The sequence below is a fragment of the Plectropomus leopardus genome, chromosome 16, assembly GCF_026936395.1.
Source record: "Plectropomus leopardus strain MGB_pleo_1.0 chromosome 16, ASM2693639v1, whole genome shotgun sequence".
Classification (NCBI taxonomy): Eukaryota; Metazoa; Chordata; class Actinopteri; order Perciformes; family Serranidae; genus Plectropomus; species Plectropomus leopardus.
The window spans coordinates 17,834,883-17,852,111 of NC_142191.1; the positions used below are offsets into that span (position 1 = coordinate 17,834,883).

Sequence of the window (17,229 nt, forward strand, 5' to 3'; positions counted from 1 at the left end):
AGATCAGGGTGAAACATAAAGAAAACACCTCTGCGCATCATCCATAAGAAATCTGTCCGGTGGAGACGCTGAAAACACACACCATCCCAGCATCCTCCAGGTGGGCAGCCGTCGCTGGGTATCGCCTACGGGAATCCGGTCATTGTGCCTCGGTGAAAAGACTGATATTTCCCCCGCGATGCACCGACTAGCTGCTGGTGAAGACTGCTGCGAGGGATGCGAGGAAATGGCAAAGGCGGCAGTCAGCTCCTCTCCCTGTAGGCAGTGCCCATGGCAGCCAGAGGAGCTGTGAAGCAGGACAAAGACGACAGGCAGCGGCACGTGTGAGCAGCAACCCCAACACCACAGTGTAAATAACACACACACAGACACACATCCCCGGTCAAGTAATTCACAACACAGAGGCGGTGCTGCGGAGAGGAGCCCACCCCCTGCATCTTATTAGCTGCATGACCTTCTCTGCACTGATCAATTATGATAATAATAACCTCTTTGAAAATATTAGGCTACTGTATTAAATAATAATGATAAAAAAAGATTTGATTACTTCCAGTGGTGGGGAGTCTAGTACTAATTGCATGTAATTAAATAACAAAATAAATGTAATTGTGATCACTTGCAATTACTGAGAAAAATATAATAAAATTACAGTTACTAATCAAAATGTTGGTGATTACAAAGGGTATTTATTGCCGCCAGCTCGGATTGGTTCCGATCAGCTTTTTTTTTTGTCATTTAAAGTTTTTTTTCTTTTGATTAATCAAACATCATATAAAGAAAAAAAATCCAGAAACTTAAATATAAACAATACAACCATCTTAAGAAAACACAAAAAACCCACACAATAAACAACAACCACATAAGAGCAACAACATACATATCTTAGCACATAAAACAAAAAGCATATCATCATTTCTTACACTTTAGATATAGTGTCCCTTTAAGTGACATTAATTTCAATACAGTACAGAAAATACAACATGCTAATTTTAGCCCCAACACTGATATAATGTAGTGACAGGCTGCTAGAAAATACCGTTTGTCTCTACCCAAACAGGGCTCTGAAATCGATCCAAATTAGTTAGGACCGAGTCTGAAAGAGACTGAACAACCAACGCTGAGAGATATAAAATAGAAGCAACTACCTTGATTCTTAGTGGCCTCCTCTCTACTTTTTGCTATCCTGCTTTCCAGGCTGTCTGTGACATCAAATGTAACACACTAGTAAAAAGGAAACACACATAGAAAGGCATGTTTGTCTGCTGCAAAGCCGTGCACACAGCTCTTGTCAACTGGCAAACGAAAAGTGTTTTGGGTACGAGTGTATTGGGTAGTTTTTGTGGGTTTTCCCATGGTTAAAAAAATGCCGTACACACCCAAATTTTGGTGGGAAATGGTATAAGAGAATACAGTATGTGCAAATTTTGTTGCAAATATTATTCTCTTATTGTTTTCGTTCTGTGCCCCAGATGTATTCATTTTTTCTTAATCTTATTCTCTCCACATACACTTCACCTTACGATCAATTTTGACACCCCCTTCTTTTGGTGGCACCCTGAGGTGGCTGCCCATGTCAGCTACAGGAAGATCTGCCACTGCTTATAATTATATATTAATAGTTTATAGTGAGATGGTAAAAATACAGAGAAAATGTTGGAGCCCTTTCAAACTGTAGAGTCAGAAACAAACTGTAGTCCAAATACTGAAGATTTATAGTATGAGTGGTTCAGTGGTTTATGTTTTTCTTCTATAAATATCTTTTGTGCTTTAGGGAACAAAGACAAAATTCTTTATGCTGCATTAACAGACTTAATACATCTATAAGATTACAGACATAAATAAAAAAAATAAAGAGCGTTGTATAAAATCATTTTTTACATTCCTGCCATCTCTGTTTCTCCTTTGTAAACACACTATTTACACACAGGAACCCGTTATCTTACAGCCCTGGCACACAAGTCCATGTTTATCATAGCCCACAGTATGGACATTGGACTGGACTGCTGGCACAAAATGGATTAAGCAAACATAACAGTAGATGACATGAAAACAGATGGCGGCTCTTGGCAGCAGTGAAGGTTTCTCTCTGACAGTCAGTATTGTTTTATAGACTATATTTATGATGAATCTGGCCCTCGGCAGCAGCTATGTGAGTGAGCCCTCTAACGGCCAAACCACAACAAGCATTTACGTGACAGAAAAGGAAACAAGAAATGATAGCTTGGTTATTCCTGAACTTTTGGGATGTCAAAAAAAAAAAGCAACTTTAAATTTTTCTTACGTCCATCATCTTTTCTTGTGCACAGACATTTGCCAACCACAGGAAATACATGAAAAATAGTGGCATTTTGTCCCTTCTTGATGGAGATAAATTAAGTTATTGCCTGAATATATTAATGGAAAGATACTGGATTATGCAAAACAACCATGCATGTTATGAAGTCATGTAGTACTGTATGTCAAAGTGCAGATTTACATTGTAGTTGAGCTTACAGCACATATGCAGCACTTATAATTGTTCCCTGTCACTGTCAAATTAAATAGAACAAGGTCTATGTAAACCTGCTTGTTCAGGTTTAGCAACTTCTAAGGAAAAAGCTTAAAATCCCTGGAATAATAAAGAGTGGTTTCATGCTGTAATAGGTGACAAGCCTGCTACTGTAAAGATCAGAACTTCCGGTTATGACTCTAAAAAATAAAACTTGTGTGCTGTCAAGAACTACAGTTTACTGATGGGAAGTTCAGGGAAGTAACTGTTGAGTTATTTTGGAGTTACAGATTGTACTATACAGACTGATCATTTAATTATTAGGCATATGCATTTAAAAAAAAAAAGTTGTCTAAACTTTTTTTAAAAAAAGAAAAAAAAAAACACGAAACAGAAAATCTTTATTGCCATATCAAGTTAACGATCGAAATTCAGTGACCAAACTAGTTATATGTTGCTTCATGCATATCTGTTTGCAACTCACCAAGAATGATCACTGAATGTGTATCACTGTGTATGATCACCTTACAGTTAACCTGTTTTTGATTTGGGCTGTATATATTTTGGATTTGCACTTTATTGATGTTTTATATTTTCTATATATAAATTTGTCCTCTTTCCCATTTTTTACTGCAGCTGCTGTATACAGTTTCATGACTGAGTTTCAGAAATGGGGGATTTTATTTCATATGCATCTCTACCCCACAGCTTTGCCAACTGTGGGCGAGTTGATTTGTGTACAATGTATCCATGACAATGCACAGCACTCACCATAAACAAACCAGAGGCCATGTGTTGCAAACTGCTGTAAAAACCCCAGTTGAAACACATTTTCCAAATTAGCTGTATACATGCCCAAGTAATAGTCCTAAACCTGAATAATACCGGCATATCCCACATGTCCTGATAGTGATCACTGATAAAATTATTGATTTAAAAAGTTCAATGAAAGTGTCAGCATGGGAGGAACTTTTACTTTGTAAAACCTCAGAGAGATATTTTTATTTATTCATATTTATCAAAATTTTTAACTTGACTGGGAGCTTTCTATATTTGAACATTTCAGTTTTAGGTAAACATTTGCTAAAGGCATTTGAACAGAGTTTTGTTTTGGAGTTTGTTATATTCCAAATTTTACATATAGACAGAAAGATTTTCACTTTTATCGTAAATGCATATCAGTTCCAAATATCGGTTATGGACCTCATAACTAGGCCATTAATAATCAGTATTGGTATGGGCCCTGAAAATCCAATATTGGCCAACCCCTAATATAAATAGCTAAAAAACACAACAATTCTTATTTTCACTGAAAAACTCATATTTAATATATTACATTACATTTCTGATCCTGCACAGTGGATCTTTAATTAAGAGATTATTTTTAATAGTTTTATTTTGGAAAAAAGCCCCGTTTCCGCTTCCCTCTGCCTGTTGGACGTTGACGCTCCTCCATCTGAAGTTTGTGTAAGCGCGCGCGCGTGTGTATGTATATGGGTGTGTGCGTTCGCTCACGCGCATTGGGGATTCCCCCGCGTGACAAAAACAGCTTCGCCTTTCACATGTCAGCTTATCGCCTTTCATTGCTCATATGCTCTCCGCCTGGAGCTCATGCTGTTACCGGATATCTAGACGACGGGCGGCCGTTTCGCCTCTTTTCGCTGGGTTTTAACCAATTTTCACGAAGTTCGGAATGATCGCACAGTAGTTTAAACTTTTAAAGTAATACATAATCGATTAAAAGTGAAGTGAGGTTATGTATTATTAGTTAGTGGCATGAAACGAAGCGACTCATTCCTCTGGTTTCACAAAGGAGCGGTGGTTTCCTCAGGTGTCAGCAGGCTATCCTCGGAGTCTCATCACCGAGCACCGAGCGGCGACAACCGCGAGTAGCCGTCAAATCCTCGGGGAAGGAGGGAAAGGGGAAACCCAGCAACCACCATGGCGAGCGACGACTGTAGGAAAGATGACTTGCAGGAGGATAACCGCATAGACTCAGGCATTGACTCGTACCGCTCCATGCTGAAGTCGGAGGAGCCCCGGGAGCCGAGCATCGACTTCAGCGGGCCGAGGGACAAGCTCTCCGCCGTAGAGGAGCGCCTGGACTCAGCGTACGGCTCCTCGTCCATCACGGTGGAGAGTCTGTCGGAGATAGTGGACGGCTGCACCCTCTCCAGCACCAAGGAGGAGCAGGCACCGAGCTCTGAACTCTCTGAACAGGAGGAGAACTTGCTCACTACTATCACTGAAGATGGAGACACGTATGTTTATTTATTATTATTCATTATCCGTTTATTATTTAAAAGCAGATGTCTTCTGAGCTTTCCTGAGTTTCTGTTGAAAGGCCCAACTGTTGCATAGTGCTGGGTTTAAACATGGTGCCTTGCATCTTGTGTTTCTCTAATTTGAGTTTTAACCAACTTTTTCCAACAGTAATGTTTATTGGGTCTCTGGAAAAATGTTGCTTTCTTCCATCTTCAGTAGCTCTGGTGATCAGAGCAGCAGCAAATATTCATGTTAACCATCAATTAATCTGTTTATTGTAGTGCCCCTGAGGGTCATAAAATTACAACATTTCAGGAAACATTTCAACATTTCAGAAAACACTACAACATTTCAGAAAACACCACACATGAAAGTAGTGTAGTGTTTTCTGAAGTGTTAAAGTGTTTTCTAAAATGTTGTGATGTTTTGACTCTCAGAGCCATAGTAGTTTTATCTCTAAAAAAGGTCGGCTTTGACCTACCAAAAGTCCAAACTTTTTCAATAATATACATAGGTGTAGATTTCAGGGAGTTGCAGGAGACAAATCCCCCTCAACATTTAGCAAATGTGCATTTGCCCATCCTCTCAACAAAAACATGATAGCACAGGACTTTTATTTTGACAAAATTTAACACATTTACACCATACATTGATGCAAAAAAGGCAAATTATGGTGCATGAAAAATCTCTTGAATGCAGGAAATTAAGTGTTTGGTGCTTACATTTTTCTGGCAGTGGACTCCCAAAGTCCCCATTTCATGAGTCCTCCCAACATTGAAATGAGAGCTACAGCAAATCATCACATTTAAGAAGCTATAGATAAATATTTGGCATTTCTTTTGCTTGAGAAATGACCCTAAATGATTCTCAAATGAATCGCTCGTTTATTTTCTGCAGTTGGTGGTTCAGGCAGTCAGTGAAGATGATGAACTTTAACACCCCTAGATGAAGCTAATGAAAATGACACTGAATGTGAGGCACGGTTCTTGTGATACTGGTTTTGAAGGGGATTTCATAGCAGTGTGGTGCTGCAGCCCCTTTTTTAAAAAAGAAAGAACTTTGTCCTTGTCATGAATGTGGACAGACTCCTGTGAGGCGTCTCTCAGTGAGAAAACAGAAGTGAAACAGATAGGCCTGGACTTCCCCGTGCAGCACAGACAAAGCACATGCTGTGAGGCATCAGCAGTGTGGAGGACTTTTGATCCAAGAAACTTGTTGATCAGGACGGGACAGTGTGTGCAAGTTTTTATTGGTGGATCCCACAGTTCAACAGCTGCTGTCTTTCTTTCTTTTTCTTTTCTGCTGCCACATTAGACATCTATATGTCTATATGACGGCCTCCACGCGCAGCCTTATCAGCGTGTGTGTCTTTTGTGACCCACTCATCTTTTGTTGCTGTGTCATCAGTCTGTTTTACCGTGAAAGCGGGCCCTCTAATGACTCCTGCAGCCTCTCGTGTGTAATCCAGCCATTTATGTAGTTCCAGTATTGTAGAAGTGTTATTGTGTCTCTGACCTCTTTTCATTTCCGCTTGCTGGTCTTTAGGGCCACATGGTTTCATTCTCACACCCTAACTATAGATACCTGGGAGGGGAAAAAAAACACCTGAAACACGCCATAGACTGTGCTGCTTAGACTGAGAGAGAATCATGCAAACATTATTTTTTTCCCCCCCGTGGGATTTTTCAGTTCTTATTCATTCACGGCTTACTCAAACCAGGAAGTCCCTTTCACAGTAAGAGGTTTGCTCACAAGGTTGACTCGCTGGTTGGGCAGAGCTGTTAGTCTGCAGACATTTAAATCAGTCCGTGATGACATTATCGTGACACTTTCTCATGTGACACATCATCAGTGCACTTAAAACCAATATTGGGGTAATTTATTGTTGGATCAATTTCCAATTATCAGAGACATGTTATTTCTTGGGTTCCCACGGTCATGGTTAACCTGGAAAAGTCATGAAATTTTACAATCTCATTTTCCAGGCCTGGAAAAGTCCTATAATTAGTAAAAATCATTGAAAGTTTTGGAAAAGTCATGGAATTTTGTTGTTTGTAGTGAAATTATTTGTTACAGTAATGTTCTGAAAACAAACTTCCACTGAATGTTGCATACCGGTAAATTTATTTTTTGTAAGGTCGGTGCTTACATAAGGTAGCTTTAATTAATAAACGTCGACTTTGGGCTGCGCAGTATGTGGTTTTAGCATCAACATTGCAATGTGAAATAGTCGCACCAAGAGGCATGCAATGTCATGTAAGGAAAGCTTTAATGGTTCTCGTTTTCTATGACGAACACCGACCACGCTTTCCCCGTTAAGACGAGGTTACGCACATATGTGACGTAGTGTGACGGCATTTGTTATAGGAAGTGAGACTGTCTGTGTGTAGAAAAGTACTGTAACTGGGCCAGCAAGTGCCTCAGACACAGTGAAGCATGTTTTTATGCAATGCTTTTATTCAGTTCAGCTCTTTTCAGTTTATGGGTGTATTGCTGGTTAAAATCAACTAATAAAAAATAATTTGTTCAGCCCCTGTTATATTTAGAAGCACAATTCAGATATATTGAATGCAAATGACCAGTTCCTCCTTTTTAGAACATATTTTGTTATGTCAGAGTGATGTTTCCCAATCAGTTACAAATTACAAGTTACAGTTACTCGCAAATTTTGCATTTAAAAAAAAAAAAATAGGATCACCTTTATCTTGAAAGATCACTTTGATTTTAAAAGATAAAACAACCAAAGAAATGGTTCTAGATGTGAAGAATTAAAACAGAATTATGCAAGGTAATTTTAGTAAAGTTTGTTGACCTACCAGCAAGTAATATGTCATCCATTGTACTGTATTTACAACTATATACAGACAATACATTATTATTATTCCTTAATCATTCTTTTGGCGACGATCAAGTGAACTATATGTTAGCACTTTTAGGCTTTTCTAGACTGCAGCCCTAAATAATAACAAAAATCACAACACAACAGTGATTTAAGTATTTTTAATGCACTGATAAAACGAATGTGTGTAATATTAAACTTGAGAAATCTTGGTTTGTCTGGATGAAATGTCAGTGCTGTGAGAAACTGTGCGGCGTTTGATCCCACACTGTCTGTCTTGAAGTTTAGTGACATTTAAAGTCTTTGCTGATCTTTAAGGACGTAACTGCAGTAACATGCGTTCACAGTCCACTGATAAAATAACATCCTCTAACTGTTATGTGATTAGAAATCAATTTCAGCTCTCAATACATAAGCTCTGGCATCTGAGAACCTTGAAGCAACCTGAAGCTAAACTTTGATTTTAATCCGCTGAAATCTTACAGACGAGGCTCTTTGTGTTGTTCTACTTGAATCTAAATTAAGCACTAATGCTCAGTGCCATTTCCTGCTCTTTGCACACATTTGTTTGCTACAGCTTCCCACGCAGGTTTTGAGGTTAGTGTGTTTTTGTTTTCTTACTAAAACCTATGAGGATGCACCTACTAATAGGCAGGTTTAACATGCCACTTTACTTTAACATCTCGCTATACAACATGCTCTAAAAGTTTCTCAAATTGCTCAATACCCTGACTACTAAATCTTGCCACTCAGCCCACTAGGTGTTACATTTCGAGGTAGCCTCTTGAGATGAATACCGAGGAAAATTGTGAGGCAATTCTTTCTGTCTCTTGTTGAAATGCTTTTTCTTTTTTTTTCACCGCTACTGTACGACTGCTTTTGTGGGTGGATTGCTCAATGTGAGATAAAGTAAGTTTGCAAGTTTTTGCAAGCATGATGGATAAAGATGTTTATTTTTCTTTGCCACTCCTGCAGAATCCTGCATTTAGCAATAATCCATGAAGAGGAGTTAATCGCCCAACAGTTGATACAGCTTTTCCCAAAAGAAGTCCTGGACATCCAAAATAATCTATACCAGGTAAGAACAACATGACTCTTTCTACTACATCAGCGATATTCAACATATGGCCAGTGGGCCAGATCTGGCCACTCCACTGAGTGGAGGATCCCCCACACCCCACACAGAGGTCCTATCTAAGCCCCTGATGTCCTAAAAGCCTACAAACTCCTTAAATCCTTGAAATATCCTTAAATCTGAGAAATGTCCAAAATCCTAGAAATGTCCTACAATCTGCTAAATGTCGGAAAATCCTACAAACGTCCTAAAAGCTGAAAAAAGTCCTAAAATCCTAGAAATCCACTAAAATCAGAGAAAAGCCCTAAAATCTTAGAGACATGTATGGGGCTGCTAGGATTGGCCCCTGGCCTCCTGTCATTTTGCAAAAGTGGCCCCCAAACAAAGCACGTTGAATATTCCTGTACGACACAAGCACACTGCAGCCTCTGCTGGAATTTTTTAATTCTAAGTGACTTCCTCAAAGTCAGTATCTTGATTGTGGAAACAGTGGCATTATTTATATCTCAGCACTTCCAGGGAGCTGTTGTTCCTCTTTATTGGCAGTCCGTCCTCTCTGAGGGACGTCACTGTGGGTGGTTCCTGTGTTCACTCATGAGGGACTTTGAATGGAAACTCCCCTCCTCTACCTCCTGCAGAAATCGAGCCACAGGGAGCTGTGGAGTGTATCCTTGTGTGGATGTGGGTGGAGGAATTGTTCCAGTCGTTCGAGATGTCAGACCAGCTAGTGCTGAAACCAAAGTGAAGACAAACTGACTGAACTGTCAAAAGGAAACATTTGAAGTTACGACTCAGCACTTCATGCAGTGACTCAGTTGGCGTTTTGGTTGCCTAATTTCCTCTCAGTAGTCATTGTAAGACCTCACATTTGGAGGCATTACCAGCAAGAATTCTTCTTTACCCCTTGATGCATTTTAAAGAAAATCCCCCCTCAGACATTTGCATTCTGCTTGAAAAAAAAACAGGCAATGATGATGCAATTTTGCTTTGTTATTTTGTGTTGCAAGGTGCAATTCAGTCTTACTGCTAATTTTTTAAAGCCATCATAGATTTGCAACTCTCAATTTCTCAGCTGCAATATTTCTCTGTTGGTCTCTTTTTTAATACATACAGTATAACCAACAGCTGAATGCAATAGCTCTGTTCTTGCAGGGTTTTTAGAGAGGCATTCTTGGAAATGTAGTGACTGGAGCAAAGTTGTAGGGTTGAAGGACAAAGGCTACAAAAGAAAAAAAAAACGTATTAATTAGGGCTGTAGGGTTCCTGTGAATTCTTGAAAAGTATGAAAAGGGTCAGAATTCATTAATCTAAATTAAAGCCTAAATAAAATAAAATTAAAGTCTAAATTAACTGTTGTAAATCAATCTTTTAAAAGCCTTTAAATACTAAGACATGGGACACTGCACTTTAAAATCTTAAATTAATCTGTAACGTCTTTTTTATTAAAATCATTTACTGAATGCCTCGCACAATGACATTGACACGCAGATCATGATAACAGAACAAACGCTCAAAATTTGTTTTTGGCTTGGATGTTCAGAGCAGAAAATCCGCTGTCTGCTGCTGAGCTGTAACTGTACCCTGGACGACATTGGGAAGTGCATATTCAATGAAAATTGGTAATTTAACCACGAGGCGATGCATACAAGGCTCTGTGTAGTTTATGCAAAAAGTTTTTCAAACTCAGCATGATGGGAATCAAAGCAGTGGAATCCCACATGTGAGAAACACAAAATCACCAAGAAAACTCGCCAACAAGCTCCAAATGTTTCCCAGTGCTGTTTTACCCTCGTCTCTGCCATGAGACAAAAAAAGTCATATTTTATGTTATAATTATGTTTGGGCAACAATTGTCCATAACCCTAACAAAATGACTTCAGTTTTTTTTCTTCACTTGTGTTTATTGTTAAGTGATCCTAAATTTCATGCCCAATGGCATTAAAAGTTGTTTTTTTTTAAGTTTTAAATCCAACTTGCTTCAGGCTATAGCATCACTGAACTAACTGTTGTTGTCATTAAAGAAGAATGAACTGATGTTTTTCAATTGAGCTCCCTGTGGATAAAATGTCAGAAAATAATGAAAAATATTGTGAAATTGTTTTTGTCCAACTGAGCTGTCTAGAATCCAAAAATATTAGATTTACAATCTTATAAATCAGAGGAAAATAGCGAATCCTCACATATAAGGAGCTAAAATCAGAATCCGGTTTATTGTCAAAAAGGTTTTCTTGTTCAAGTATTTGCTTTCAAGTATTAATGGTACATTAAACATAACATAAACATCTTCAGAGAAAATGAAATTATCAATAATAGCAAATATTGCAAAAATCATGATATAAATACAGAATAGAAGAAAATTATATTTACAGATATGAAAAAAATACTACAAAAGTATGCCCAGATAAGAGAATAAAAATGAAGGAGCTGTGCATTTATTACAAGAAATCTGCAAAGTATTGTGCGAAAAAGTGCAAAAGTTCACTGTTAAAAGTATATGAAGAATGTGTGCAATGTACAGAGATAATGGCAAATATTTTGTATTTTTGCTCGATAAATGACTTATGATGCTTTGGTGATCCTCAGAGCCCTTTGCACCTGGCCACTTACCTGAACCTGACAAATGTGGTGAAGGGCCTGGTGGAGAAAGGGGCCAGTCTGGAGCTGCAGGACCAGGAGGGGAACACAGCGCTGCATGTGGCCTGTCAGCACGGACAGACGGAGTGCGCCACCGAGATGACCAGAGAGGTTTCCCCCAGCAAGCTGGCGCCGGTCCTCGAGACGCAGAACTGGAGAGGTGAGGAACTGCTGCAGGGCCTCATAAGTCAACAGTTTACTGCTGTTATTTAAGGTCATTTTTTATGTTTCTGCATCATCTGTGTGATTATTTGTCTGTGGGCAGCTGTATTTGAACTTCCAGGATTGTGCAACTGAGATTGTTTAGTGTGTCCAAATGTAACATGGCCTGTTGGTGCATTTAAGACTAATGGTGTCCGCTTTTTGAAGGAAATGATTAACTCGGTTGCTGTTGCTCAACCAACATAGCATTGAAGAAAACATCCTTTGATGTATGTGAAGAGTTTAACTTCAACAGTTTTGGAAAAAATGAAATGAGGATGTGAGGTTGTATCTCCTGGTCTCACAGTTTTGTTCAGAAATAGCAATTGTTGCAAGGGTTGCATGGATTTGCAGGGTTTGCAGTTTGTAGTTGAGCCACAGTATGTCTTCATGGTCTCATAATTGAGTGAAAAAAAATCCAATATTTTCCTGACAAAATGATATATAACTTAAACAAAATTCACAACTGCACAGACATGAAGACAAATAAAAATAAATAAATCAGTAAATAAATAGACACATGCTTTAACCTGAACTATTGGATTAAAATATAGTCAGTATTCAATGAGGGATTAATGGTGCAATGTTTTTTCTGATGCTTATTTTAAAAAGTCTTTGTTTTTTTTATTATTATTTTAAATCTCTAACCTCATAATGAGCCCCATTTTCCACATTTCATACAAGGTGTGTACTTGCAGGTCTCGCCTGTCTTCACTTGGCTGCACTGAACAGGCAACATCAGATAATGAAGCTCCTTGTGAAAAAGGGAGCAGACCTGAATATCCAGGTTAGTCTGAGATTGACTCCTTACTTTACTGCTCCATATTATTTATTATAGTTTTTATGCTGCGTTCACATGGAATCAGGCGAATGGTTAACCGTCAACACTTTCTGAACAGCACAGAAAAAAAACATAAACACAGCAACATTATGGCAGGATGGTAAAATGAAACATGCATGACAATATGTTGCGATAGTGATGCCATATTGTTTACAAAGAATGGAATAAAATATTTAAAAATGAAATTATTTTGTGTTCATTGTCTTATGCAATTTCCTATCCAGATCACCTGAGTTTTTGTCTTGTGTGAAGGAGTTACACATCATCCAGTTGTAAATTCTGTCGCAAAGGGCAGCAAAAAGTTTAAATATTTTAGCAGCATTGCAGTCTACAGTCTGCAGTTACAGTAACCGGCGTTTTGCGCCGGCCACACCTACTTTTGCAGTCTGCTCTCGTCCACTAAAATGATATCGGATGTGCAGTCTACCTGATTCCATGTGAACACAGAATTAATAACAAGGCTTTACTTCAAGGGCGAATCCACTCTGAACCTGTCACTCCACTGCAAAGAGAGGAAAATATTACTGTTTCTATGTAATTCAATGTGAAATTACCCTTTGAATAACCCTCAAAATGCCCCAAATTTCAAACAAGTAACCCTCCACCTGCAGCCAGCTGACCCCAGCTCCGACCTGCTACTCATCAGATTTAAGCTACACATCAACCACCGTCTCTCAACATATGTTTTGAAGATAAAAAGTGAAGTAGAGGATGAAAACATTAGTTTGTTTAATTAGTGTCTGGGTCAGGTTTCCCTGCGGTATCCCTCATATGATCCAGCAATGTGCCAGTATTTATACTCACACTTATCCCTTTCAGACTGTGTTTACCGTGGCTGGCCTTATGTTGTGTTCTTGTCTATAAATCTGTTGCACCTGTGCAGCGCTGATAGTGATATGAGCTGAGCTCAGGGCTTCCTGCAGGATTCCTGGAGACGTAATTAGATTTGAGATATGATTAGGCCGAGCTGGCCAGCCACTCTTAACTTTCTATTGATGGAAGGGAACATGACAGTCAGTCCCAAAACTACCCCAGACATTCCTCTGAGTTTAAATCACCAGCCAAACTTACCACCGTGCCACACATCAAGTTTACTATATTAATTATTATCATTATTATTAAAAAATTAGTGTGACGGTTTCTTTCAAGCTTGCAGATGCAGATTTAAAAGAAATATCTGCATACTTAAAAACAGAAAAATCTCCTACTAACTGAATTATTCAAATTAAAATGACCTACTCTTTGTCCCATTTTGTGCTTATCTGGAATTACTCATTACTATTTTCCATCTACGCCCCTCGCAGGAAGGAACCAGCGGCAAAACAGCTCTCCATCTCGCCGCTGAGCTGCATGACATCCAGGCGGTGAAGCTGCTGCTCAGCAGGGGAGCCAACGTGGATGCAGCCATGTTTAATGGTTGCACGCCACTGCATCTTGCAGTGGGGAGACAGGACGCTGCTATCGCCACCCTCCTCTGCCAGTCTGGCGCAGACACAATGCTGCGAAACATGGAGGACGAAACGGCGCTGGATCTGGCTGATGGCAACGATGATGTAAGTGACAAATTAACAGCTATAGGTACATCAGTGGAAACTGCAGGGATAGACCACCATATGCATAATTTATAGTTCATTCTTCTGTGCTACAGGATTGGTAACAATTGGTAAAATTTGCTAAAAAAAAAAAAACAAACTTCAGTGTTCAGCTGTGAAACTACTGAGCCTTATTAGAAAATGTAACTGATCATGATTTTTAAAGATTTATGGATTTATTAAGATGAAGTGGATTCAGGGCTGGGTGCGCTAGAAAATCTAAAGAAATTTGTTGGACTAAATCATGGTTTTGGTCTTTTTCTGTGATAACAAAAACAGCTTTCCCAGATCCTTGAAAAGTCTTTGAATTCATTAATCTAAAAATAAGGTCTTCGATGGTATTAAAATGTCTAAAATCAATCTTTCAAAAGTTTTAGAATGGAAACAACTTAGTAAGTATGATTTTATGAGTTGTTTTTTTTTTTTTGCATTTTAACATCTTAATATAATTGGTAGTATGAATTTTTTTTTAATTTAAAATTTGCCAGGTGGCTCTCGCATTATTGTCACTCATAGCAGGACAGCAGAAGAAAAGACGCTCGGATTTTATTTCTGGCTCAGATGCTCAAAGCAGAAGAGTCGATGTGTACTAGTCATCTGTAACTGTTGACAAGACAACTTGGGGACGTTCAAATTCAATAAAAAATGGCCATTTAACCTTAATTTATCATTTAGATTTTGTTACATGGCTTCAAAAGAGGCTCAGTGTGTATTTTGTGCAAAAGATTTTCCAAATTCACCAAAATGGAAATCCAGGCAACGGAATACCACATACTTCAATTTTGGTAATTGTAAAATTGGTCTTAAATTTTACTTCACGTGGCATTAAACAGTCTAAAAAGTCTTAAGTCCAACTTCCCTTAAGCTGTAGAAGAAATACAGAATCACCGGCCTTATCCTTCAAGTTTCGGCTCTTTATAATGTCAAAGTATTGTGAGATAACAGTTAAACTACATTTACTTTTAAGTCACCTGTATTTCAATGACTTTCACTGAAATACTTGCATGAATGCTGGGTGTCAGATTATTGCTTTTTCTTTCATCTAGTGAGGACAGCATTGGACAATCAGAGACGGCATCACTAGAATTCAACTTTCTGTATTGTTTTTGCTTTTTTTTCAGATTCTGGCTCTATTTCCTTTCGATGACATCCAGATCTCCGGGAGGTCGGTAGTCAGTGTGAAGTTTTGAATCGTAGGCTTAACAACAATATTGAAGTTGTCTGGAGCTTCATTGCGGCTGGAACATTTAAACAAAACAAAAAACAAAAAAAAAGCTGTATGTGAGCTGAAGTTTTCTTTAAATAGTGCCTTAATTTGTAGTACATTCTGATTGAAACTGTATTTATCCATTATCTAGACAAATATGCACACCGTATAGACATTACCTCCCTCTGACAAAGGGAGTGACTCTGCAACTGATAATGAAAAATCGATGTTTTGGAGTCATTGGTTCGATTATTCTGCTTCTTTCCGCATGTCTCTGGAGGGGTCGCATCTAAAGCCACCTCAATGACAGTGCCAAATTCTTTTATCAACATGTCCAGAAATTATTCTACCTCTTTATCACATTAATCTAGTAAAACAAGTAGAAACTCAACATTCAAAGTGCTTTTTTCCACAGTTTCTCAAACTTCATCAACACTGTCATTGCATTTGTATTGTAACATGTTTGTATTTCCAAAAATGTGGCCTTTCATTGCAGCCACAGAAAGACTTTAAAGAATGCAATCAAAGAAAGAATAAATTCAATTTACTGAATGTAAAACTTATAATGTTTCCCAAAGAGACCTGCAATCATATAAATACAAGTTAATTCAATCTCTTCTATTTGTTAGAAAACTGATAGCCCATAAAAAATGTAATATATAAGACAAAATGCATAATCTTTTGGATTTCTGAGTTTTGCTGCTTCATGTTGTGAAGCTGTTTTATCTATTTATCTCTTATCCTTAATCTGCAGGACACTGTTCCACTTTGGTGTGTAATTACACTGCTCTGTTTAGTTAACATAAGCAGTTTGTCTATTTTGTAATAAAATGGGAAAAAAATCAATGCATATTGTTCTCTTTTGTGGGACTTTTGGAGATGTGTTTAATCTGTTTCTTTCAAAAACATGGGAAGGCATGCAACCTAACAAAAAATGACCCAAACATTTGCAGAAAATTAGTAAAAAGTAACAAGAAAATCCTGTGAAAAAAGCACAAAAAAAAGAAAGAAAGTAAAACAACCAAAAAAGACAAATAAAATGACCTTAAGAAAGTTTTAAAAAATAATCTTTTTTAAGTATAATATTAAAACAATCATAATTATAGTTTGATTTGGACATTTTTCCTTCATTGTTTTAATCATATTTGATACCCCCCCCAGCTAATTTTTAGATCATTTCCTTGTCACGTTTTACTATTTTATTTCTACTATTTTTTTTTTCAGTTTACAGAGCATTTTTTGGCTAGTTGCTCATCATTTTTTCCCATGTTTTTTAAAAAAATTGAAAACAATTTTCATAGATTTCCAAAGTTTAAATGCTAGTGGAAGGCATCTGAATGCACTTTTTACCTTTATTGTAAAAATCACTTTTCTTGTTGTTCTTTTTAAATATTTTATTGTATTTTATTTTAACCAAATCGCTGTTTCTATCATAAATTTAGACAGCAAACTAATGAAAGCGTTTCGTGACAAAGCTCTTTCATGAAAACACCTGAGTTCTTTTGTTTCCTGTCAGCGTCCTCAGTCAGGTGTATCTTTTGTTTTCCTCAAAGTGGGTTCTTCCTCATGACTCCTTTAACACAATGGCTGCTGAGCGGCTGGAAATTCCACTCAGCTGCATCTCTTTTATAAGCACATACCAGCTGCAGAGCACGCTGAATAGTAAGCTGGCAAAATGTCATAACAGGATATCAGCCACAATAATTCTCGACAGTAATTACACTTAACTTAATCTAAGACGATAATTGACGTCTCCTCTGTTCAGGTAAAGTGTTCTGTGGGGTTTTCACAGTGTCAGATTCATGTGCGCAAACATCTTATTATGGTGACAGCCTCTGCACAGACGGCCCTCTGTGGTAAACAGCCAGAACACAGAGTTGTGAAACTATACCTACTTCCCCATTGAGCCTATGGCCCGAAGCTATTTGTGCTGTACGCTATAGCTTACAGTAGTTCTTGTGGCCCTGGGCTGTGTTAAAAATAGGAAGATGTTGTGAAAAAGAAAGTTAAATAAGCCTATTTCACTTATTTAGTTTTCTATCCCATTTTTAAAATTGTATATATGAGACAGGTGTTTTTTAACCAAT

General features: G+C 38.0%; 1 protein-coding gene across 1 annotated transcript; it reads left to right on the plus strand.

The window, feature by feature from the left end:
- Nucleotides 1-4,029: 4,029 nt before the first annotated feature.
- Nucleotides 4,030-15,988, plus strand: nfkbie (nuclear factor of kappa light polypeptide gene enhancer in B-cells inhibitor, epsilon). Its single transcript, XM_042503644.2, has 6 exons — nt 4,030-4,749; nt 8,568-8,670; nt 11,251-11,461; nt 12,201-12,289; nt 13,648-13,896; nt 15,057-15,988. Exons 1-6 carry the CDS (start codon nt 4,430-4,432, stop codon nt 15,123-15,125), a joined length of 1,041 nt encoding a protein of 346 aa, XP_042359578.1. The 5' UTR covers nt 4,030-4,429; the 3' UTR covers nt 15,126-15,988.
- The last annotated feature ends 1,241 nt before the right edge of the window (nt 15,989-17,229 follow it).

Bases quoted from the DNA above. Each gene is read 5' to 3' on its own strand.
- nfkbie (XM_042503644.2), top strand. From the start codon at position 4,430: ATGGCGAGCGACGACTGTAGGAAAGATGACTTGCAGGAGGATAACCGC. The intron at 8,671-11,250 runs GTAAGAACAACA...GGTGATCCTCAG, and splicing joins TCCAAAATAATCTATACCAG to AGCCCTTTGCACCTGGCCAC. The intron at 12,290-13,647 runs GTTAGTCTGAGA...CGCCCCTCGCAG, and splicing joins GAGCAGACCTGAATATCCAG to GAAGGAACCAGCGGCAAAAC.